The sequence below is a fragment of the Manis javanica genome, chromosome 3 (genome assembly GCF_040802235.1).
Source record: "Manis javanica isolate MJ-LG chromosome 3, MJ_LKY, whole genome shotgun sequence".
Classification (NCBI taxonomy): Eukaryota; Metazoa; Chordata; class Mammalia; order Pholidota; family Manidae; genus Manis; species Manis javanica.
The window spans coordinates 3,083,636-3,108,367 of NC_133158.1; the positions used below are offsets into that span (position 1 = coordinate 3,083,636).

At 57.0% G+C, this 24,732-nt stretch overlaps 1 protein-coding gene across 1 annotated transcript in view; it reads left to right on the plus strand.

Annotated features, from left to right (window-relative positions):
* Positions 1–13,080: 13,080 nt before the first annotated feature.
* Positions 13,081–24,732, plus strand: part of DNAH1 (dynein axonemal heavy chain 1) — a 67,923-nt gene continuing 56,271 nt past the window's right edge. The window contains exons 1-7 of the mRNA XM_073230683.1: positions 13,081–13,135; positions 13,259–13,927; positions 18,533–18,907; positions 19,858–19,930; positions 21,066–21,240; positions 21,666–21,822; positions 22,704–22,836. Of these exons, the coding sequence (XP_073086784.1) occupies positions 18,560–18,907; positions 19,858–19,930; positions 21,066–21,240; positions 21,666–21,822; positions 22,704–22,836 (886 nt within the window). The 5' untranslated portion in view covers positions 13,081–13,135; positions 13,259–13,927; positions 18,533–18,559. The remainder of the gene's footprint in view (positions 13,136–13,258; positions 13,928–18,532; positions 18,908–19,857; positions 19,931–21,065; positions 21,241–21,665; positions 21,823–22,703; positions 22,837–24,732) is intronic.

A 24,732-nucleotide genomic window follows, 5' to 3' on the forward strand; every position in this document is an offset into this window, starting at 1 on the left:
AATGAAGGCCTGGGGCAGGCAAGGAACGGACGGGACGGACGGATGCCACCTCTGGGGAAACCTAGGCCTGGAGACTGGAGAGTTTAGGCCAAGGCCACCTTGGGAGTTGGGCTAGTGCAAGGCTAGGCCCACACCTCTCTTGTCTCTCTCCTGTTTGCCTCTCCTCCAGCTGGGGAGGTAAGGCACTGTTGCCCATTAAAAAAAAGAGGGTGGTGTCCACAGGCTGTGGGGCTGCTGCTTATGCCTACAGAGATGGCAGGTGGGGTGCAGCTGGGGGAGCAGGAAGACCCACACAGTGGGCCCTGGACGCTGCCTGGCACTGAGTGGGCTTGAGAAGACCTGGCTGCTGGAGGCCCCAGCCCCTGTGCCAAGACCTCAAGAGTCTTGCCTTTGGGACCCTCCCCACAAGGCCATGAGGTTTAGGTCAGGAATGGGGGCCCCCCTTGATAACTGGTTCATACTGTTGGGCTTACCATAGGGTGGCATTTCTGGTCACACTGGGCCTTACGCAATGGTCCCCGACACAGGGCTGGCATTCTTTCTGGGTCCCCTGGTACCCCTAAATGCAGAAATCCCATCTGGAGACCGTCCTTCAGATGGCTGCTCCCTTATCCCTCCCAACCCCCACTCAGAGATTATGGCTAAGAGTTGGACATTTAAAAATCAAACCTTGAAAGATGATCTGAGCTCTGAAGCCTGGATTTCCTCTCTTGTAGGTGAAGGTCTCCTCCTTCCGGAAGCCCCCTAGACTTCCTCAGATGGTCCCACTTCACCTGGCTTTGGGGAATGCCAGCCCTGTTTACTCCTTCGCTGGGTCACACAGGTGCTGTGCCCAGGGCCTAGGGCTTTGCTCGTTATCAGCATTCTTCCCTCCTGCTACCCCCGGCTGGACTATAACTGATGCTCCATGGGTAGGTGACAGTGGCTTGCTTAGTCCTGCCTGGACGTCGAGTCCCTCTGGTGCCCCTGCCTGTGCCCAGTGTGTCTGAGAGTCTGCAGGCTCTGGCCTGGCTGAGGTGGGGGTGGACAGGGAGGCCCCCTGGAGAGAGGAAATGGCTTGCTCCAGACCACCAGCCTGTCGGCACAGGCAGGCCTCCAGCTTGGGTCTCTGACCACCTGCTCACCACCGGTGCTTCCTGCCCTTGAGCATGGGCAGCCCTGTCCAGGGTGGTGGCCGAGGGTCCTCCCTGAACCCCTCCGGGGTGGCAGCAGCACCCACTGAACTAAGGGGGGATGCCCTCAGCCCTGCATCAGCTCCCAGCCATCTACCTAAAAGTCCAGGAGACCCGGGCCTCCTCTCCCTCTGCCCATCCCCCGAAGGAACCTCAGCCAGTTAGCACTCAGTATTTACTTAATTAGGGTAATGACATAATTAGTGTAACTTGGGCTCCATCACATGGCTTCAGCGTGCAATTAGGAGCCATCAGCGGGAGGCGACATTGTGAAAACCTCGTTCCGTTTTGGTTCCAGCATGGAGGCTGTAGCAGCTGCTTCTGCTCCGGAGGGAGGCAGGCAGGAAGGCAGGCGGGTGGCAGCCACTGTGTGTGTGGTGACTGCAGGCAGTCACCACACAGCCTAGGACACGAGCCAGAAGGGCAGAAAGGCAGTTTCCAGGCTGATGGAGTCCCTGAGCAGGTCTCTGCCCTCACAGAAGGATGTTGCCACATGCGCCTCTGCCCAGCTGCGCATGGGCAGGGCAGGGGCGCTGGTTGGGCAGCTGAGACCAGGGGGCCTCAGCAGTCTAGGCCCCTCTGCCCCCAGCTTCTCTGCCTGAAATGCCACCGTTAGCAAGCTTCTCTTCTCTCTTTAGGGCTTTGCTGCTCACAAGTGTCATGCCCCCTGGCCTGTTGGCCCCCACAGTGGCCCTGTGAGGCCACAGATTGGAAGAACTAGAATAACTAGTACTGTCCTCATTGGACTAGTGGGGAAACTGAGGCTTGGGGCAAGGGAGGCAGTAGAACCAGTCGGGGTAGTGCCGACCCTAAGAGGCAGCCCGATGCGGCCTGAGACACCTCAAGCCCAGGCTGACTTTCAGCTTTAGAAGGCACCTGCCTGTGGGCTCCTTTCCTTAGAAGGGGCAGAATCACTGGGAAGGGGGGTCCCCAGACTTCTACTCCCTCAGCCCCCTTCCCCACCCCCGTCCCCACCCTCGCCTCCCACAGGCCAGGAGGTAGGGCTGACTGTTCGGAGGCCACCTCTGGCCTCTCAGCCTCAGTTTTCCTGGGTAGGGGGGCGCAGGGAAGGATGATGAAATCACTGCCACCACTGTGCAGATGGGGAAACAGAGACCCCAGGGCCTCTGAAAGGTGCTGTTAGAACCAAAATCAGGCCCTAGCAACCTTGCTCCCTGCCTGGCTGGGCATGTGAGCTGATCCTCTCCCTCAAGTATGTTTCCCTGGGTGATTGGAGAGAGTCTATAATTTATAGTCTCAGACATCCTGGGACTATCTGGAGCCTCCTGGGAGGTGGGACCCAAGGAACTTGCTATCCATCTTATCTCCCTCAAGATTCTGTTGTCATAGCTGTCCCTCCCATTTAGGTCCCACTTATGCCCTGCCTGGGGTCAGGGCCCTGAGGAGTTAGTTCTGGTTGGCAATTCCATCTTCCCCAGGCTGGGCCCCACCCTTCTGAACTGGGAGGCCGGTGCTGGGGGCCACCCCAGGCCTCTCCTCTCAGTGGTGCCCCCTCTTATAGGCAGTAGACCTAGCTGGCTGGTCCCTGCTCTCATCCAAGCCCTTCCCTAGGTCTAGAGCCTGTGGTCAGGGTGGAGCCAACTTACTGGCTAATTGTTACTACAGGCCAACCACCTTGGGCCCAGCTACTGAGACAGGGATGGAGAGTGATGGGCAGGCAAAGGTGAGGGTTACCACCTCCATGGGCTCGTAGCTTCAGAGTTCAAACAGACCCAGGCCCAAGGATTGTCCTGCAAAGGGTAGGCAGAGAGAAGTGCCAGGGAGAGCTAAGAACAAGGTCCATTCCAAGTTCAAGCATGTAGATAGAGGTCTTGACCCTGTCCCGCACTGGGCAGGACAAGCAGCACCTTCTGTGGGGCCTGAGCAAGGCAAGGGTTTCAGTCCATAGAGGACGTGCTTCAGTGGGTGGAAACAGTGTGAGCAGAGGCTGGGGGGACATGTGGGGCTGCCATCCTCAGGTGCGAGGTGTCTGGCTAAGCTTTTAGGAGCCTGAGGAAATGGCTGGGGACTCTGTGTGAAGGTCAAGTGTCTTGCCAATGGGTTTCAGCCCCAGGCAAGTTCTCTATGGATTCAATGTGACCAAAGAAATTGACAGCAAAATATTCTCGGGGTGAAAGGGTTATACCCAACTTTATTCCCAGGTGGCAGGTCAGTCATTAGAATCCCGTTCACTCAGAGTGAGTCTGCAGGCAGCAAGCCGGTCTCCACCTCTGGGCCCCTCTGTCCGCACAGTTGTCCCTCACAGCTGTCCTCCGGGCCTCTGTCCTTGGCGCTACCACCACTCCAGCCTCTGCTCTGCTCTCCTGCAGCCTTGCAGCCCTGCCACTGTGTCACACCCAGACGACTGAGTGGAGCTCTTTTTAGAGTCAACAGCCATGTAGTGCCCTCAGGTGTGCAGTGAGCTAGTCAGCCACAGCCAGGTGAGAATTCTGGCCACAGGAACTCTTGTTTTATCCACATCAAGACATCCTCTCAACATCCATTCAACAAGTCCCTGCTCTGTGCAAGGCATGTGATGATGTAGGTTGGGGATTCCGTGGGGACCAAGATAGAGAAACTCCCCACCCTCTCAGAGCCTCTACTCCAGTCATGGGTGGGGGCAGGAGGAGAATGGTGTCACAGATGTGGATCCTATTGGAGGTAATGCTAGGGTCTGGAGACTAGGCTGTGGGGCCAGGGAAGGCTGCAGTGGCATTTGAGCCAAGATCTAAGGGATCCAGAGGTCAGGGGGAAGAGCATTCCAGGCAGAAGGAGCAGCAAGTGCAAAGGCCCTGAGGCCTTTGGGGGCACTGAAAGGCAGCCCACATGGCAGGGGTGAGAAGATGAAAATGGCGGTGGATGAGGCCTGAGAGGCAGGCAGGCACCTGGAGGCTGGCTGAGGCCCATGGGTTTTGTTCTGTGTGTGATGGGAAGTCACTGGAGGGTTTTGTGCTGGGGAGTGATTTTTTTAAATCACCAGCAGCTGTGTGGAGGCCTGACGATCAGGGCAGGGCTGCCCAGAGGGAGACGATAGTGGCCATGAATGGGGTGCTTGCTAGGAGGGGGTGGGGATGTTGCTGGGAAGCAGGACCAACAGGACTCCAGCTGGTCAGCTGTGGGGTGTGGGCAGGGCTGTCTGGGGCGGCTCTGCAGTTCCCGGCTTGGGCACATGGGTGAATGGGTGGCCGGTTCCAGACCAGGGGGATGATAGGAAGAGCTGGCTACTGAGAGGGAAGTCAAGGGCTGGAGGCACCAGGGGCTCAGTTGTCAGATTTAGGTCTGGAGTTCCAGGGAGAGAGCTGATCCATTGTTAGAATGGATAGAAGAGCTAAGGTCGCCCTCCAGCCCCAGGAGCCCAGAGAATCACGTGCGCCCAGTGTCTGGAGGCCCCAGAAGGGCCAAGGCAGAGCCAGCCAGCGAGGACTCTGCTTTCGATGCCTGCTTCCTATCTGCCCAATGAGCCCAGACTACCTCACCCGGCCCCATAGCGGAAGTAAGTGGATCAGACAGATCTGGCTTTTCTGAGCCAAGGCCCACCTGGAGTTGGAAGGGGTTGCTGTGGAGATCCTGGGTGCCACCTGTCCAGGTGACCCTCTGCCCACCCTCACCGGACCCAGGTGGGCAGGGCTAGTCTTCACTCTCACAGGACCCCATCATGGCATACAATGCTCCTTCAGAGGCTCATCTCCATCACAAGTTAGCTTTGTGTCCCCCAGGCAAGCCCCTCATTTCTCTGGGCTTCAGCCTCCCCATTGGAGGCAGTGGGGGAGTAAGTCTCTGAGCACCTGGCGCCCCCCGTCTGAGATCTGGGAATGTGAAAGCCAGCCTGCTCGTGCCTGTCGTGCCCTCAGCTGTGGCTTCAGCCCCCCCTGAGCCAGGGCAGTCAGAGTGACAGGGCTGGGAGGAACGCTGTCCCCACAGTGTGGCCCGTGCCCCCCACTCCCAGATGCGGCTCTTTGGGGCCCTGCTCCTGGCACTTAGGCATCACTCCCGCATGTCCCTTCCGTAGGGAGAGGAGCTGGCTACCCTGCCAAAGCCGTCCTCCATGTCCTGCGCTCCTCCAGTGCCAAGCACAGTAGGGGATAATTAAGTAAGAAAAGGCCTTCCGACCACGTAGCTCATTAAGGCCTAATTAAGTTAATGAGTTGCAGGTGTGGATGGTGAGGGAGTGAAGCTGCGGCTGTTTGCTGTAATTGCATTTTCGCAGCAGCTGAGGAGGCAGTGCCAACAGTGGGGGCAGAAGCAGTGGCTTCCCCAGAGGCCTGGTAGCCCTCCAGGGAGTTCAGGAGGCTTCCCAGAGCCGGGCAGGAATGAAGCAGTGAGCAGGCCGCTGCCGGCCACTCAGAGAGGTGGCTGCAGGTTCAGGGTCAGCCAGTCCCAGGGAAACCTGCAACTCTCACACTGGTTAGAGGTATGGGGTGAGGGTGGCACCCTCCCTTCCAGCTGAGGGTGGTGAGCCGTGGCTGGGTCTTTGGGACCCCTCGCTCCCTGGCAGAGCCCAGGAAGAGGACTAAAGTGGCTTTGTGGAAAGGGAATGTGTGTGTCTTGCCAATGGGTTTCAGCCCCAGGCAAGTTCACGACAGTTTCAGTGAGACTGAGGAATGACAATGGAACGTTCTTTGGGTGAAAGGGTTTATTACTCAGCTAGTTCTTCTGGGCAATAGGTCAAGCACTAGAATCATATCTGCATCCAACAGTCTGCAGGTCCGTACTCCTCCCCAGTCTCTGCCTCTGCCCAGTGACTCAGTCAATAGCTCATTCCCCACAGGTGTGGAAGCAGTGGCCCAGCAGCAGGCCAGTTATACCATCAAGTAGTTTAGGTTCAGGTGAGGATCCCGGCCAGAGGATCCCCAGCTTTCCCCACAGCTTGGGAGGGAGAGAGGCAGTGGGTGGGATCTCTGGGAATCCACCTATACCACCCTTTCCATCTGGCTCGAAGCCCCACTTGCTGTCCCTTTCTGGCTGGTATACGGCTCAGAGATGCTCCCTCTCTGGTTCAGGGCAGGAGTGAGGCCACACAGGCCTGGGGCCCCTGCAGGGGGCCTGCTGGCCCATCAGTCTCCTGTCCCAGGTATCCCCCCAAACCAAGTCCTGCTGCAGCTTCCACCCCCAGCTGACCCTGACAGGCTTGCTTTGTGGAACAGCCCTTCCCGTCTTGGTCCCATTCACTTACTCACAGACATGGCTCACTGACCATCTCCTCTGCGCTGGGCAGCAGGGCTGGGGCTGGGGACAGGCTGGGCAAGACAGTCTGGACCCTGCCCTGTGGCACTTGTGGCCTCTCTGAAGAGGCAGACACACCAATGACCCTGGCCACACGGTTTTGTCATGGCTGTAGGAGCACAGGGGTGCTTAGCAGAGGAAAAGGGCACGTGAGCTGCGGTGACTGTGACCAGGTGAGGAATGCCAGCACCTGGTACGTGCCGGGAACAGGAAGGACCTCCCTCTGGATGGGGGCAGCACAAGATGGCAAGTGAGGAGTCTGAGGGGCCAGATCAGGAAACCGAGGGGGCTGCTGGATGGAAAGGAGCTGATAAGTGCCAGCTGGGGGAGGTGGCCAGTCCACCACAGAGGGTCCAGAGAGGAGGGGATAGCTGTGAAGAATGTTTAGGAGAAGCAGTGTGGGGCTTGGTGCAGAGGCTGGCTGTCAGATGCAGGGAAGGAAGAGTTGTCAGCCCCCCAGGGAGGGGCCTTGGGAGGTGGGGCATGGGCTCTGAGCCATCCCACAGGCCTGGGACTAAGTGGAGCAAGTGCCTAGGATGTCAGATTTGGGGTACTCACTCCTACCCTTGTGTTGTACTGTCTTGCCAATGGGTTTCAGCCCCGGGCAAGTTCACTATGGATTCAGTGTGACCAAAGAAATGACAGTGGGATGTTCTTGGGGTGAAAGGGTTATACCCAACATTATTTCCAGGTGGCAGGTCAGTCACTAGAATCCCATTCACTCAGAGCGAGTCTGCAGGCAGCAAGCCAGTCTCTGCCTCTGGGCCTCTCTGCACAGTTGTCCCGCACAGCCGTTCTCCGGGCCTCTGTCCTTGGCACTGCCACCACTCCAGCCTCTGCTCTGCTCTCCTGCAGCCTTGTAGCCCTGCCACCATGTCGCACCCACAGCACTGGGCGGAGCTCTTTATATAGAGTCAACAGCCATGTACTGCCCACAGGTGTGCAGGGAGCTAGTCAACCAGGGCCAGGTGAGAATCCTGGCCACAGGAACTCTCATTTTATCCATATGTACCCTTCCCTGGTCTGGAATTTTCTGTAAGAAACATATCTCAGAAAGTAGAAGCCACCCCTGGAGATGGGGCCATGGGGATAATTCTGGCAGGGCGACCCTCCATTCTTCAACTCCTACCTGGGAGGTGCTGCCTTCTCTGTACCCTCCAGGGCTGGGCTGGGGCTGGGCCTGGGATTGATACCTCTGGGTCTTGCATGTTCTGGACAGCCACTCCCTTTCCATTCTGAAGCAGGAATGACACCCAGCCTCTTCCTGTGTGCCTCCTATGACAGGGAGCTCCCTGCTACCTGGGAAGTCCAGGTCCTCGCCTCAGGCCATTAAAAACAGTGAGCCCAAGTCTGCCTTGCACTGTGTGTGACCTGCAGTGGCCTCAGCTCTGCCTCCTGTGCTTCCCTTCCATCGGGGGTCTGCTGATCCCCTTTCTCAAGACAGCCTAACCTCTCTGAGCTTCTGTGACCCACCTGTAAGGGGGAACAATAATACCCAGTACCTTCTAGGGCTGGTGTGAGGATTAAATGACACAATGTGCATAAGCCTCATGACATGTTAATTCCTCAGTAACAGCCACAGATCACTGCCGGGTGGGTGCTGTTCTCCTGAGGCCCAGCGTGCAGCTGCAGGCCCAGCCCCCACCTGTTGGCCTCAGGGTGCAGGCCCTGCTGCGTGTCCCCCCACATCTGTTGCAAACGCAGAGCTAATCCCAGAGGAAGATGTTTACAGGGCAGAGGGAGTAACCGTCTCCTCAGACGGCCGTGCTGTGCTGAGATGCGGGCCCTACCCTGCTAGTTTGCGTTGGTTCTCTGCTCGGTATTCAGTCCAGCTATGTCTCCTCAGAGCCTCAGCCCCTTCTCTGTAGCCCCAGTTCCTCGAGTCTCTCATTCAGGGGAACTGGTGGTGGCTGAGAACGGAGGATGCAGACCCACCCTGACTGAGGTGTCTGCCTACAGGCATCCCTGGGGCATGTCACTGCATCTTGTCCTGTCAGTGGGGCTGCCCTGGTGGGGGGGCCCTGTGCTTATCCTAACGTGCCTGCAGAGCCCAGATACTGGGCAGGGAACAGACCCTACAGAAGCTCACTCCAAATTCTGGCAGGGTGACCCCGTCCATATGTGCAGGTCATTGTTGGGTACCCAGCCTCCCATCAGGAGCTGGGTGGTGAGCCTGGGCAGGGGCTCATGGCTCCCAGCAGCCAGCCCAGGAAGGACAGGCAGATGGCTGGTGCTGCAGCCTTGCTGCCGAAGCTGTTCGGTGACCCTCTTGCTGGGGCATGATCCAGGCCCAGGCCCTGCTTTGCCATGTGCCTCTGTTTCCCCAGTTGTACAGGGGAGTCAGCAAACTAGTCTGACCCACGCTCCTTTGCCTCCCAGAGCCACAGGGCACTGGGAGAGGAGTGAACAGCTCCACATACAGCTGGAAGAAGAGGTGCAGGCTGGGGACAGGAGAGCCTGGGGCCCACATCCCAGGCCGGTAGAGCTAGCTCTGAGGGTGTCGTCCGCAGCCTGGACAGGAGGCTGCAGGGGTCAGTGGCAAGCAGATCCTGGCCTTTTTGGCCACCTCTTCTGTAAAAGGGGGTTGCCATCCAGCACCCCACCCCCCACCTCAGGTTCACAGCTCTACCCCAGCCGAGTACGTCCTGAGGCAAGGCCCCTGTCTCCCGACCCCCCAATTACTACTGATTACAAAAGCTGGACCATGACCAGACAAAGGGACAGGGATGAAAGTGCTGGTTGTCATGGCAACATGAAGGGTTGCTGAGGCCCAGGGGAGGGCCTTGGCTGTGAGCCTGAGCCCAGACATCTGGACAACCTCTGTGCGTGAGCTAGGGTGGGCCAGGGGTTCCCAGGAACCCCCTTCCTGTTATGGGCCCACCAGAGCCAGTGTACAATGACAACCTCACCCCCTCCATGGCAGCACCTGCTCCCTGGGCCTCTCCTGGTGGCCCCATTATCCTGCACCTGCTGCCCCACCTCCAGACCTGCCCCCCAGCCCAGGCGCCCTCCCACGGCGCCCTCTATCCACCCCCAGGCCCAGCTGCCTGCGCCGAGCAGGCTGAGGAAGCAGGAGGGCTAGCAGGGAGGGCCTGGCCAAGAAATGACGTCCAGCTGCCAAGCCAGCACGGCCTGACCAGCAGTGTGTGTGCCCGTGACGATGCCTCCACTCTGGGGCTTCCGTCTCCTCGGCTCTCAGATGGGAGCAGTTATTCCTGCTCACAGGGCCTCTCAGAGTAACTTTGTCCTTGGAAGGAGATGTGAGGTCAGGGTGTACAGCTAGGCTAGGAAAAGGAGAAGCTCTCTTGGGGCACGTCTGGTAGACCACAGGGAGACCTGGTGCCTCCTCATCCTGAAGGGGCACAGCTTGGAGGTGGAGGTGACATTTCCCAGAGGCCCCTCAAAGGTGCAGGGGAGCTGGGCAGGGAGCCCATCAGTGCCAGGTTCCTAAGTGGCCTGTCAGTGTTGGGGAAAGAGTAGGACACTGGGGCAGGGACCCCCTCTGGGGAGAATGAATGCTTCCAGGAGGTGGCTGGGGGTCTCTGGTGACCCTGCAGTCCAGTTCAGGTGGGGAAGCTGAGATCCTGGGAACTGCCAATGTCTGGCTCTCTGATATTCCATCAACAGATGGTGGCTGGAGGAGGGGCAGGGCAGGGGGAGTGGGAGGCCCCGGCAGATGCGCACCATGGAAAAGGAAGGGCATTCTTAAGGCATGTGATCTTCTCTTGTGGCTCACATGCTAGTGGCTCCCTGTGCCCTGCCGTACAGCCCCAGGTTCCCATCATGTGCTGTGGCCAGGGGTGAGGCTCCTCCCTTCTGCCACCTCAATTTGCCCACCGGAGTGGGAGCAGACTGCCAGAGACGGTCAACCCCAGTCACTGCCCTAGCTGTTTGAACACTACCGGCCCTTCACAGGCGGGCCACTGACAGCTGCCCCGCCTCTAGTCATGTGGAATTCCCTCTCTCGAACAAACAATCCCTATGGACCTGTGTAGAATTTCTTACACACTCCCTCCCAGGGGTCTGGCAAGGACAAAGCTTTTGCCAGGAATGGAGGTATCTGGGGCACAGTAACAGTTCTGGTGTCCCTCAGACTGTTCTGTGGGTGGCCCTACAGTGCAGTGCTGGGCAAGGTTTGTGTTCCCCACTGTGCAGATGAGGAAACTGAGGCCTAGCAAGAGACGAGACTCACTTAGTTGGTGGCAGAACCCAGGCCTCCTGCTTTGTTCATAGACCTAAGGGTGGCAAAAGGTCAGAGTGGCATTCTGGGGATGAGGGTGTGATGGTGGGGAATGTGCATCTGGGCTGTAGTCGGTGGCTACCATCTTCAGGGTGGTGCTCCCGATGTGGGTGCTGTCCCCTAGTCATTTCCTAAAGGTCCCTCCAGGACTAATGGACTGGCAGGGATGCTGGGACAAGCAGCACCCTCTGGTCCCCTCCACTCTTTCTTTTGGGGACACAGCAGTGACCTTTGTATGGTTGCCTAGCAAGTGGTCCTGGCTGTGGTTCTGTGGGGCCCCTAAGGAAGGCGTGAGCATGTTCTGCCACCTGAGGCAATCAGGGAGGGCTTCCTGAGGAGGTATAGCTTGAGATGGGATGGAAAGTTGTAAAAAAATTCTGAAAGAGGGAGGAAATCCCAGCTGGGATGCTCACAGGAGTACAGGTGGGAATGGCCTTGAGCTAGGGGCTGGGGTGAGGACTGAGCATTCATGGGCCAGTGGTCCTCAATTTTCCAGCCCCCAGGAACTCTTTCCCACTCCTCCTCCCTGAGCTCTCTGCTTCTAAAGTCTTGTCAGTCAAGCTGACCACATGGATCAAAGGAGAATTAATTTGTATCGGTTTTTATTCTTCAAAGAAAATGCTGGTCAAGCTGGCCAATGGCAGAGAAGAGGACGGGTGGGGTGGCCTGGGGAGATGGTGATACCCAGACCTCTCCCAGTCCTGAAGCCTCCCACCCCCATGCCTGTGACTTGGTTTCTCTTGGCACAGCTCAGAGCCCCTGGCCTAGCAAACTAGAGGGAGATCCTGGGGGCCCAGGAGACCGGCAAGGGCAGGTGGGGAGTGGGTAGTTCCCACCTGGACACCTGCTGCAGTGTCTTGTGGCTGGCTGGCCCCATGAAGGGCCCCTTCTGCAGCCTGTTCACATGGGCTTTCATCTCTGCAGCCAGTGAAGCATTGCTTCTGGCCTCAGCGCTGCCAACATGAAGGCCCAGGGGAGAGGGAGCCCAGGCCTGCCATGGCTTCAGCCCCCTTGCCTCCAAAGTGCACCCTAAGCAGCCTGGTTGCCCAAACCCCGAGCTCCCAGGCCACCAGGGATGGGTAGAGGACCCTTACCCACAAACTCTTGCAGGAACCCAGTCTCATCACCTTTCAACAAGAGAAAGGCCACCCTCCCTTCCAGCCCATGCAGGGCAAAAGACTGTCCTCCCACCACAGGAGGGGCAGTAGCCCAGGGTGGGGTCATGGCTCAGCCACTTCTCTCTCTCCCTGGGAACAGGTGAGCACAGTGGCCTCCAGGGAAGGGCAGGAAGATCAAAGCCTGAGCCTACTCCAAAACATGGAGAGGACGGGGGTATTAGCAGACACCAGAGACCCAAGAGAGCAGGACTGACCCACAGTCCCCTTCTGGGGAGGGAAGGAGTCACATCCATGCCCCCACCCGTAGAGGGGTAAGGGGAACCACAGGACTGCTGGGGGAGAAGCACCTCCGGCCCCCACGCTTGAAGCCCACCCTCCAGCTGGAGGGATGTGGCAGTGGCCATCCCACCTCTGAGACACCCTTTCTGCGGTGTCCCTCTGGCTAGCAGCCATTGCCCCTGTGATGTCGCCAGCCCACTGTGTTGCTTGGTAACTTTCCAGGATTAGAGCTATGCCCCCGTCTTGCCTAACGTCCCACCATGGGCTGATGTTGCCCTGGCAACCCGGTGGGTTCTGCAGCTTTTTGGACAGCTGTACCCAGAGTGGGAAGTGCCAGGAAAAAGTGGGGAAACAGGCACCTCTCCACATCGTGTACACAGCCTATCCGCAGAACCACAGAGGAGCCGTGCTACCCTAAATGGGGCTTTGGGTGTCTCTGTCTCCTTGAAGAGCTGCAGCCACCCTTGACTCCAATCCCTTTCCCATTCCTTTCTTCCTTCCACAGTGGTCACTGAGTAACTATTACGTGAATGCCAACAAGAAAAGCAAATAAAACCAGTTTGGCTTAGGAAAGGTTGCACCAACATAGGGTCTCAAAGGATGAATAGCAGTTGGTTGGGAGTGGGAGTTGCTGGAGAGAGGTGTTCTGGACAGAGGAAGCAGAAGCCTGTGTAGAGGCCAAATCACTATCTCCAACCCCAGCTTACACCCACCTCAAGGTTCCCTGTAGCCTGGCCTCTCTGGCTGTCCCATTCAATAGAAATTTTATGGTATGTACAGAATCCAGTTCATATCTCAACACTTAGAACCCAGCACAGGCTTGGCACTAAGCAAGCATTACCAGAATGTCAAATAAAATATGACATTTGCATGATGAACATCAGGTCCTTCTATTGCCCCCAGTTCTAACCTGTCTTACCAAGCCTCAGGTTCCCCATCTATGTAATGGGGCCAATTCTGAGAAGGCTCTGGGGTAGGGGCTCTCAGGTTGGGGTGGTGTGGTTTTAAAATTTTCCTTTGGTTTGTTAACTCACCTCTTACCCTTTCAGAAAAAAATGGAAAGACTGGTTCAGAGGACATCTAAACCTTGAGAGTCCGTATCTGTGAGTATTGGAACATTTCTGTTCTATCTTTTCTCTATATTTATCCACATATAAATTTTGCTGAACCATTTGAAAGGAAGTCACAGCAGCAGACATTCTGACATTTGTCCTCGAACTTTTCAGCTCACATCAGCTGAAACAAGGATAGTCCTATATAACCACAATGCCATTATCACAAATGAGAAAATTAACAAAAATTCAATGTCCAGGACGGACAGACGGATCAGAGCCGGAAGATACGCCAGGTCACTGGAGCACAGGGGCACCCGAGACCAGGGAGGGATGGGCGCCCCGCAGCCCCCCTGAGGAGGTTGGGGACAAGTAGCTGCACGGCGGGCGGGCAGGTGTAGCTGTGTGGGCGGAGCCTCGGCAGAACTGGGGCGACCCTTTGCACGGTGACCTGATCAACAGCCGCGGCAGCTGTGGCTTAAATACGAACTCCAATTCATAGATGTACCCAATCATTCCCCACAGATATTCGCACGGCTTTTTTATAAAACCAGGATTAACCAACGTTCTCGCACTCCTTTTGGCCGTTTTGTCTCTCCCAGAAGAGCCTGGGAACGGAGATGGGTAACGCAGCCGGATTGGGAGCCCGAAAGGGCCAGCCCGTCTCGGCGCCTCCCCGGCACCCAGGGCCCAGGCGCGCAGGCGCGGAGTCCTGGGCGGGCGGAGCCAGCTCCCCTGCGGGAGGCCGTGCCCATCCCACCGGAAGCCCCGCCCGCGCGCTGGCTGGCTCCCGCCCCTTAGCAACGGCCCAGCGTCTCTCGCTGGAGACGTGCGGTGCAGCCGGTAGGTTGGTGGGACTCGGGAATGGCGGGCCGCGCGTGGGCTGGGAGCGCCGATAAGGCGCAGCGGGCGATAACGGGAGGGAGCTCGCCCTCCCGGCCCCAGTCCGCAGCTCTGCCCCAGCCTGCGCGCTCAGGTCCCGAGCCGGGCCAGTGGGAACGGAGTGGGGCGCATTTTAAACAATGTGCACAAGTCTGGTCCTCACCGACTGGTGTTTGGGCTCCAGCTTCATGCTGATGATATGAAAACCGGTCCTTGTCGCGGAAGTCAAATCACAAAACATAATGACAAGGTTCTGAGTAAAGGAAAGGAATAGTTTATTAATTTGTCAGCAGTTGAGGGAGTGGCAGTGTCTTGCCTTAAAGAGCCACTGTCCTCCTGAAGCACCGGCAGTTGGGGCTTTAAAGGGGAAGTCGTGGGGGAGAGGCTGTGGTGTTCCTGACCACAGGTGCGTAAAATAGCAACTTGCTAGGATCCTAGCACAATCTTAGACGATTCCAGTTGCTTTTTGTTTTTCTTATCGGTTCCTCCACAGTGCCCTGGGGCAGGACATCTTGAGTTCCATAAAATCAACTTTCTGCCTTATCTCTGACCCTGAGATTCAGAAAATAGGGAGAAAAAAAACCTTCCACCTGTTAATGGTTACAACGTTGGGGGGCTACTTGAGTTCATTTTCAAGTTAATGTTAGTGTTCAATTTTAAACCCAGGGATTTAATTCAGTTTTCCTTGGTTACACTGAGAATGCAGTCCCCTCCCCCTTCCAGAAGATCCTTGCCAAAAAGGCACCTAGGTCCTCATCAGCCAGGCGGTTACCTCCCACCCCACGGTGTCCTGTCTCTGCAGTGCTCAGTGTCCCCATTTTCTTCAGATTGGTGGAGCCCTGCTGCTCCTGTGTCAGGGCTGTCACAGACATCAACTTCCGTTTTTTTCTCACCGCCTTCGTTCGTTCATCCATTTACACGATCATCTGGCAAATACTTTCCAGGAACCTACTGTGTGTCAAGCCCATGCCAGTCCTGTGCTAGGTGCCAAGGCTCCAGAGAGCAACACTACTTGAAAATTCCTGCATTTGCAGCCCTCATGCCCACCTGGCAGGGGACACAGAAGTACACATGAAATAAAGGAGTAAAGAGCCTTAGAGAGCTGTGGGAACACACAGAGGCCACATTAAATGAGGACTCTAAAAGGGTGAAGACAACCCCAAGCTGTGGGATTACTACCGCTCACTGGTGGTAATAAGGATAGAGAGACAATGTTCAAAACCTGCTAAGTCACAGATCCATTTGTCAGACGAGACCTTACAACTTGGTATGTGAACCAGATAAAGGCGCAAGGTCCTTGTTGAATTAGGGGTGGGTGGCCTAGAAACCCTTCTCTTTAGGCCCCTTCCCCGCAGGCAGAACTTCAGGGCTCCTCAGCACAGAGCTGGAGAACCACTGTGTGAAGCTAGGAGCATGGACCTGGGGTCAGTCAGAGGCGAAGACCTCGGTTTCCATTCTGGTTCTGCCTGTTCTTGGCTGTGTGTCCTTTGCAAGTTTCTTGACTTCTCTGAACCTTATGTTTGGGGAGCGTTGTGTATATTCCTGGGTTCTTATCCCTGCCGGGACAAAGAATTGAAGGGCAGAGACACAGTAGTGAAGCAGAGTAAAAGTTTTATTTAAAGTCACTTAAATAGAGAAAAAGTACAGGCCACCTCAGCAAGGAGAAGTGCCCTGAATGGTTGGAGAGAGAAAGTTTAAAAGGTTACACACTTAGAAAGTGTGGGCGGCCTCAGAGAGTAGAGCCCCAGAAAGGCTGGGGGTTCCCTCTTTTAAGGATTCTTCAGGAATGTGACTAAGGCCTGGGGGTGCAGACCTGTTAAGTGGTCTTTAAATACTTAGAATTAACTTAACACAAGGACCTTGCAGCTCTGATTTCTCCCTGGGATACCAGGGTCTTGGTCTGGGAGCAGATCAAACAGGCTGCCTGCCCAGCCGCCAAGGTGGGCCCAATTGTCTGTTTGCTAAAGAGTAAGTAAAGAGTCTTCTCAATTTCCTGGGTATTAAAATACGATCTTTGAGATGGAATCCTTCCTGCCTTTTACTATTTTGTTTACCGCTAGGCCTGCATGATTAACAATAAAGACATGGGCTTTGCTGAAGCACCCTCCTTTATCTGGGGAATATTCAAACATTCCAGGTCAAGCTGCTCTTGGCTTTTTGAGCTTTAGTTGATTAATTCTGGATTTTTTTTAGTGGACTTTCTGGCCTTTTTCTCTTTCCACCCCGCTCATATCTATTTTCCTGCCTAACACTTAGCTTCCTTGCTTGTGGATTGGTAACAATAGTTGTAGCTGTTGTGAGGATCAAATATTCTCCGGCATCTGTGTCCATCCAGCCCAGTGCCTGGTGGGTGGGTGGGTCACGTGGGATTGCAGTGAATCCAAACTGAGAGTTCATCCAGCTCAACCCAGTAGGGCTCCCAGATGTGACTGGGGAGAAAGAGCTTGGGTTCAAATTCCCCCTGTGACTTTTGCTCACTGGGTAACCCTGGGCAGATCACTTCACCTCTCTGAGCCTCATTTTCCCCACCTCTGAGAACTGAGGATTGTCTCAGTTCCCATCTCAGAGGTTTAAATGAGGTGATGCATGAACTTTACCTAAGCTCCTACCAGCATTCACCACTCCCGACACTGCCTGCCAGGGCCACCCCTGCCATCTTACCGGGCAGCTCCTGCACACAAATGACAGGCCAGCAGAGGCCTTGCGGGAAACCATGTCTTCTCCCTCTTGCCAGCCATGCTCATCCCATGCAGAGGCCACCATCACCCACGGGGCTATGACAGGAGATAGCCTATCTGTCACAGGTCCTATGAACACTGGCAATGGACAGGTGCCCAGAGCTGATACGGGACCAGAAGGGAGCCTGCGTCCTTGTGAAAGCAGAGGGGTGCAGGGGAAACAGGATCTTGAGTTTGCAGCTCACTCTCACACCTAGGAAAGGGACATGCCTGGATGCATCTTCCCCCTGCTCAGAGGGCTTGGGTTCATGGGGCAGCAGATGCCCCATCACAGGCGCCTTTTGCCCCCAGTGATACTGCAGTTTCCTGGGCATTCTGCATCTGTTATCTCTGCTGAGAGCTGTAACACACCAGTGAAGCAGCCAAGCATATTCAGGCCCACTTGAGAGCTGGGGAGCTGGGGATGGAACACCTTCTTGGCGAGCAGGGACCCCGGCCTGCCCAAGGCCTGCTCTGTCTGTCTATTGATTTTGTTCAAAGATGGGGCTAAGCCCCGGTGGGTCCTCTGTCCTTTAGGGTGCTCTGGGGAGGGCTGGTGATTGTCAGCACTGTTTTCAGCACCTGCCCTGGGAGGGTAGAAGGAAGTGCTCTGGGCAAGCTCCCTCCTGTTATGTGGACCCAGGGAGCAGAGTTCCTGTGTGACACGCCTGACTGGCTGGAAGCTGGCCAGCCTCTGGGCTCCCAGTCTGGGGCTTCCTGCCAAAGCCCCATCTGCCTTTCACAGTCCCTCAAACAGTCTTGCCAACTCTCCACCCCCTTCTTAGAAATGGACTCAGTCGCTGCAGGCTGTTTCAGACTCCTGGGTGGCTTCACTGCAGACAGCCCTGCCTGCCCTCACCTTTCAGGTTGGTCCAGGCAAGATTCCCCTGCCACAATCCAACAGGGGGCCTGCACCAGCCAGTCCTACCAGGCGGCTAAGTGCATCCGCATTGCATCAAAGCCTCTTCTTCCCCATATCCTTGTCCAATTTCTTGTAATGCATCTCTGATTGAGGATTTCCCCCTGTGATGCACTTTGAGGTAGACAAAAGCAACAGTGGCTTGGCAAGGGCTGGATCATCCTGCAGTAAGTGCTCTAAACTCTCGTCCTCGGGATGGTGGACGGACACGCAACGCAATGGTGCATCTGCTATTCCCTTTGGGGAGACAGGAGGGTGGACATTTCATGAGCTTGGCTGACCCCAAGAGCCAGGGTAGCTGAATATTATTCTGTTGCTGGCAGGGAAATCTGTGGGCCATCGGAGGGTCAGGGTGCCTCCGGGGAGGCCATTTAGTCCTCTGGCTCCTGGGGTATAGTGGGAGGTGGGCAATGAGCTGGGGAGGAGGAGTGGGGCATGACTCAGTGCCCTCCCTGGGGAGAGGCAGGTCAGTCCAGCAGGGTGGGCTGGGGGCACCAAGGCTGTCTACAAGCAAAAGTCATTTGGGGAAAAACTAAACAGGGCCCTTTACTCAGTGAGTAAGCTTGGGCCAGCCTCCTTGCCTTCCTCTGTGAGAAGCCAGACCTTGTTCTCTAATGTGGGGAGCGGCTGGGCAAGGCAGAAGGGTGCTCTGGTATGGGGCCACCAGTAAAGCTTCCCAGACTCCCCTTACTCAGCCCTTTACTCGGGGCTCATTTCTTACCTGGAGCATCGTGGGAAGGCCCCACTGTCTCCTGGTGGGACCCTCCTGGCACTGTGTCCCAATTAGGAGACCACTCCCTCCCTCCCACCCCCCTCCCTTGAAGGGGCCTGGGGCTTGTTGCTGGGTGGCAGACTGGACATTTGTATCCTGGTGCCCCTGGGGGCTGAGCAGAGGCTGGCAAGCACCCAGTACCCAGTATCCTCTCCTAGGAAGTAGGCACCGTCCTGAGGAGCAGCATGGAGCAGCCTAACAGAGAAAGCTGCAGCCCCGGAAGGGCCTCCTCAGGCCCAGAGCGCAGCAGTGTTCTTGGGGGCCCGGAGTATAATCTGAGGAATATTCGTGCCAACCTGGAAGAGAAACTGGAGGGGATTCTTCTGGGATCAGCGTCTGGGACCCAGAAGCCTCCTCTAGGCCCTGACCCCAATCCTCCAACTTTATCCTCGCATCTGGCCTCACCCATGTCCTCAGACTTGGGGCAGCCCTGGACGCTGCCCCTGACAGGCACTGATAAGAAGTACCCCCTGATGAGGCAGCGGGGGTTCTACTCCGACATCCTCAGCCCTGGATCCTTGGATCAACTTGGGGTGAGTGTCCCAAGTCTGAACCCTCCTTGTGTTCCATTCTCCTGTCCTTCCATCCATCCGTCTATCTCTCCATCTTTCCATTTGTCCACTTATCCATCTGTCTATCCATCTCTCAATCTGTCTGCCTAGCAATTTGTCCATCCACCTATTCATCCATCCTTCTGATGGTCTATCCGCCTGTCTGTGCATTCAACAGTTCATTACTGATGACAGGCCTACCGTGTGGCAGGCCCTGGACTGAACACCGGTGACAGTGAGGAGACGTTCATGTCCCTGTTGTCACGGGGCAGTGGTTCTGCCGAGGGAGGGTATCCTTGGACAAGGAGGCGTCCTGCTGAGGTCTAAGAGATGGTCATACATTTGTGGGACAAGAAGGGGGTTGCAGGAGTGCTCTAGGCAGGGGAAGAGAAGGTATGAAGGCTTGGGGTCCCCGACAGAGACCATGGCCCATTTGGGGAGGAGGGGAGAATGTGAGAGGAGAGATGGAGGCCAGGGGAAGGTGGGGGATGGAGAGAGGATGACCAGGGTTGGTTCAAAGAGCCCAGAGGTCCCGGACAACCCTGGGAAGGTTTTAGGCAAGGGAGGGGCCAGGAGAGACAGGGCAAGTGCCCGATGCCTGGGGTGCCAGAGTGGGGGATGTGCACACAGGCACACCTGCTGGCCTGGCAGCACCTCTGCCTTGTGGCTCAGCCCTGGGACACACACTGAAAGTATTTTCTGCGGGAGGAGGGCAGCTGTATGGGACAAAAATGGTGTGGCCTTGAGGGTCCCAGGAGGCCAAAGTTTGTTGCCTGGTGTGGCCTCTGAATGAGGAAGAATAGGCCACAGGTTCTGCCCCATCCCCACTCCCCATGCCCCTGAGGTGCTCTCTGGTGGGCAGTGGGGACACCTGGCCTCAGGGACCCCCCAAGTCCACCTGTCCCCTTCAGGGCTCTGGGGTTTGGTTTCAGGAAGTATGCCGCGGCCCTTGTGTGCAGCAGAACCTCCTTCGGCAGGCCGACCTTGACAAGTTCACTCCTAAAGGTTAGTGCCCAAGAGGCCTGGGGGAGCGTGTGCATTCGCAAGCAGGGCCTCTGGCCTTGGGAATATCATCTCTTCTTGTCAGAGGGTCTTTCTCACCTTGTCCCTAACAACTCATAAGGTGTTTTGCAAGCCTAGCTCACAGTGAGAGCTCTATGAGCCACCACTGCTTCATCATCACTCTTAGAGCTGTGGCGAGGGCACGGTGCTGGGCAGGGCTGCTGAGGGCCAGGGCCCCTGGGGGTGCCAAAGCAGGTGGCCTCTGCTGAGCCTCTGGGGTCTTATTGGAGCCCCAAGGCGGGCCCTCTTGCAGTCAGAGTACCTCTTGACTCTGGAAGAATGGATGGGCGCCACCACTGAGCTGCGCCAAGCCCACCTAGCCCCTGGGAAAGGCGGCTTGTCTCATGAAGCACGTTTTGCACCCCTTTCCCCACCATGATCTCATCTGCCTTGAACTTTCCCTTGCACTTAGCATCCTGAGTCCTGGGAGGCATCTTGTTGTTCCCAGGCAAACTGAGTGGTTGTCCTTTAGAGGGTCCCTGCCCACCAGCCCCCTGTGCCCAGAGCTGGAATGGAAGCCTCTGTCTGCCCTGCTTGTGTAAGCAGGGGTAGCCGTTTTGTGACTTGAGGGTCCCGCGGAGCCAGGGTGCTGGTGCCACCCACTCCTGCAGTATCCAGGACAGCCCAAGGCTGGATGTGGTCCCCGGGAGTGGCTGGCATCCAGACTCTGGCATGCTTGGGAGGGCCTCCGGCACGGGGGGCAGGGCCCACCCTGATGTGCAGGGAGCCGTCTGCCTTTCTGTCTGGTGGCAGTCCTTGCTGGTACTTGGATTCAGCATCTGGCTTGAGCAAAGGCTACTGGTGCCAGGGTTGTGGGTGGCATGGAAGGTGATGACTGAGCATGCCTGCTCTGGGCAGGGCAGCAGGACCAAAACACACCTTCCAGAGGCCCTGGTCCCTCCAGGTTGGCCCTCCCATGGGCGCCTGCTGCCACGTCTGGCTTCTCCCTGGCACTGCCCACCCACTGGTGGGATCTGAGCTTCTCCTGTCTCAGAGCGTGCGTACCCGGTACCTGTCTAGTCCTGTGTCTGGGGGTCTTGGCCCTGCCTGAGGCCCTGCCACCCCTGCCTGCCTGCAGTCAGTACCTTTAAGGTCCCTGAGGACTTCGAGGAGCGTCTGGAGCAGCAGCGTCTCTGGCCCACCACCCAGGTGCTCGCCCCAACCGACTTCCCACCTCAGGCCTATGAGCCCAAGGTGCAGGTGCCCTTTGTGGGACTGCCAGGCCAGTGTCCCCGCAAGATTGAGATTGAGAGGTACGTGCTTGGCCTATGGGAGGTCTGGCCCCCAGGGGGCAGTGTCCATCCTACTCAAAGGGCGAGGGGTGGCAGGCAACTGGGTGACCATCCTCACAGCAGCTGTCACTAAAATGGGTCTGTGTGCAAGTGTTTGATCGAATCTTCTAGTCCTTTGGTTTCTTAATAGGAACAAAGTGCTTTCTGGGCTGTGAAACTGGGGAGGGCAGCATCTAGGTCAGTGCAGTGGGAAGGCAGAATGCAAGGGCGTTTGGGGCCCAGGACCCCAGCCCCAGCCGCCAGGCCACTTCCTGAGGAGTCCCACAGGGGTGGAAGGCCCTGGGTCACTGCCCTATCCCTGAGATCCAGTGGGCCCTTGCTGACACCCACAGTGCCACCTCGCACGAGCTGAGCCATCATGAGATCCCCTCGCCTCCCTTGGCCAGGAGGAAGCAACTGTACCTGAGCCTGGACATCGAGCAGTTGCTGGCCTGCGAGGGCATTGATTCCAACGAGCTCATGCCCAGGCACCCAGACCCCCACTTTCCCCAGACCATCGAGCAGGGCCATGACCCACTCTTCCCCATCTATCTCCCGCTGAAGGTAAGCCCAGCTTCCGTGGAGGGCTGATGATTGGGGGTGGGGGTGCAGCAACCCAGCTGAGGACTCAGACCCCAAAGGGGACCCCACGGCAATTACTAGCACTCACTCATCAAACTGGGCAACAGTGTGATCAGACCCCTTCAGGGCGTTCGGGCATTCTCAGCTGGGACAGGAGGGGCTCTGGGATAGCCGGGGGCCCGATTCTCTGCTGCTTCCTTGAGAGCCTGGGCAGCCAGTGGGTGTGACCTCTGCCTCCGCCCCACCCATGATGGGCACCGAGAAGCAGCCCAGTTGGACTGTGGTACAGTTCTCCCTGGCCTCTGCTTCTGGGCTCACTGCAGTGGGGAGACCTGCGGTGGAGGAGGGCATTATCATGATCCCTTTGGGGTATTGATGGGAAAACTGAGTGCAGGGAGGAGACAGGGAGCCTAGCCTGCTCTGGCTTTCACCCACCTCCCCACCCTTCCTCTCTCTGGCTCTGAACCTCTCTGTCCGGTGGTCCCTGTGGGGGGACCAGATGCACAGCACCCTACTGAGGGTGGCCTCTTGACATTGTCCCCCAGTCTGGGTGGAGTGCCCAGGAAGATCCAGGCCACCTCTTCCCTTGGGCAGTGGAGTGAGGGCCCATATCCCACTCTGAGTCCTGACGCCCCTCTGCCTGAGCCTCAGGGCAGCTTGGTTGGACAGGGAGCCAGGCTGTCAGAGCCTGACCCCGCAGACCCCTATGAGCAGAGGAGGAGGCGCTCAGCCCCCTGGCCCCCAGCCTGCAGCTCCTGCATTTGGGGAGGAGCCCCCTGCCCTCCATCCTCTGGAATGCCCAGCCCCCTGGGGCCCTGCTAAGGGTGAGCCTCCCCCTGCAGGCATCTCCTGCTTTCTTCCAGGTGTTTGACAATGAGGAATTTGACTGCCGAACCCCCAGTGAATGGATCAACTTGGGCTTGGAGCCAGGGTCTAAGGACAGGAAACCTGTTCCTGGAAGAGCCCTGCTGCCCACTGATGACTTCCTGGGGCATGGTGAGCAGGGCCAGCATGGTCGGGGGCAGGATCATGGTCTGCACTGACCCATCCCAGCAGCAGCTCAGCTGTGGACTCCTGGGCTGCTGAGGGCCTGGGAGCTGTGGGAGGTGAGGGCCCCCCGCTTTTGAGGCCTCCCAGCTGGGATATAGGTCACGGGGCTGGCCACACAAGAGGCAGGAATTGCAGGCACCAGGGATAACATTGATAGGAGGGCTGGGAAAGGGACAACTGGATGGTGTCTAGTGTTAAAAAGATCTCTGATTTATTGCTCTTAAATATTCAAGCTTGTCGGAAATGTTAAAATGTGCCAAGGGGCACGATCCAAGCCCTCCCATCCCACCACCCAGAAATCACCTCTGCTCCAGCTGTGCCTGGGCTTGGCTTTCACCTCTGTGTGGACACCACGCACACCATCCCACACACCCACACTCATGCTCCCGCTGCCACCCAGTCACAGCCACTGCTGTGCTGTGTGTCCGCACCCATGCGTGGGGCGCTCCCGTCGGGAGGAGTGTTGGCGAGTTTGCACAGCGCCGCCCGGCCCATGTGCAGGTCTTCGTCGTCATCTCAGCGAGGTCTGGGTCACGAGGTTGGAGGCAGAGGTGGCTGTCCCCCTGCCCTGTGGGCGGTCACGCCACTGCTTGGTGGGCTGGTGCCCAGCTGGGAGGTCGGACGGTGACAGCCATGCTGGTTTTAAGCTGCTCAGGCTCCAGGGAACTCAACAGTGAGTCCATCAAGCAGGCTGTATGTTTGTTTTCGGTTTAAAAACATGTTAATGCTAGAATTAATTTCTCTGAACTAGATAAGAAGCCCAGAATGTTCCCTTTACTTTGGACTTAATTACAAAAATAATTTAACTCAACTGTTCCCAGATCTCCAATTCTTGGTGATAAAAGCAGAATGTTTGGGGCCACGTTATCCTTACATGCACCGAGTCCCAGCCCCTCTGAAGGGCTCTGCCTGCGCGCTCACACACCCCTGGCTCTGGGCCAGGCCCTGATGGGAGGAGGGGCAGGCAGGGAGCCCCTCGGCCAGAGACCTCTGGTTTTCCCCTGGGCGCTTCTCGTGATGTCTTTTTGTCTAAGCTGAGCCAAGACAAAGTCAGCATTTTCAAAAAGGAGACCTGATAGGGAGGGAAGGGAAAAGCAGAACAGACCCAGAGCTGGTGAGGTATCTACCACGGCAATCGGCTTTGCTCGTCTACCCAGGGCCAAGCAGCCCAGGCATTTCCTCCGAGTTCCTACACCTTTTACTTCCTGAACCCACCAGTGTGTTTGGAGCCTTCTCTGCTGGGCACCGTGCCATGTGCATCTTCCTTCTGCAAAAGTTTATTGAACTCCTGATACATAGCAGTTTCCATTCTAGGTACAGGCGCACAGCTATGGCCAAGCCAGGACAGCCACTCCTGCCTTTGGGGAGCTGATAGTAGTGTGAGGAGGCACATGTGTGTGACTTTAGGCTCCAAACAGGGTGACAGGTCAGAGAGTGTCTCTGCCAAAGGTGCTATTGTAGGCAGAGATGCTTCTCTAAGGAGAAGCCACTCAGCAGGGAACAAGCCAGCAATAAGGCGACCTGAGTGAAGACCATTGCAGGCAGAGGCCCCAGCCAATGCAAAGGCCCTGAGGCAGGAGCAAGCTCCAAAGTTTCAGGAAGAGCCTGGCATCCAGTGTGGCTGGAAAGAAATGAGTGAGGGGCAGGGGCAGGAGGTAAGCCTGGGAAGGCAAAGGCTTTCAGCCCAGGGGGTGGGTGGAGGCCCACCCCGACCAGACAGGCCCTGATAACCACTTTGAGGTCATTGCCCAGCAGCAGTCTTCTACCCTGCCCTGCCTGTCCTCACAGGAGGGCCCAGGGGCTCAGCTGCCACCTCCAGCCCATGGGAAGGGCTTCACCCGG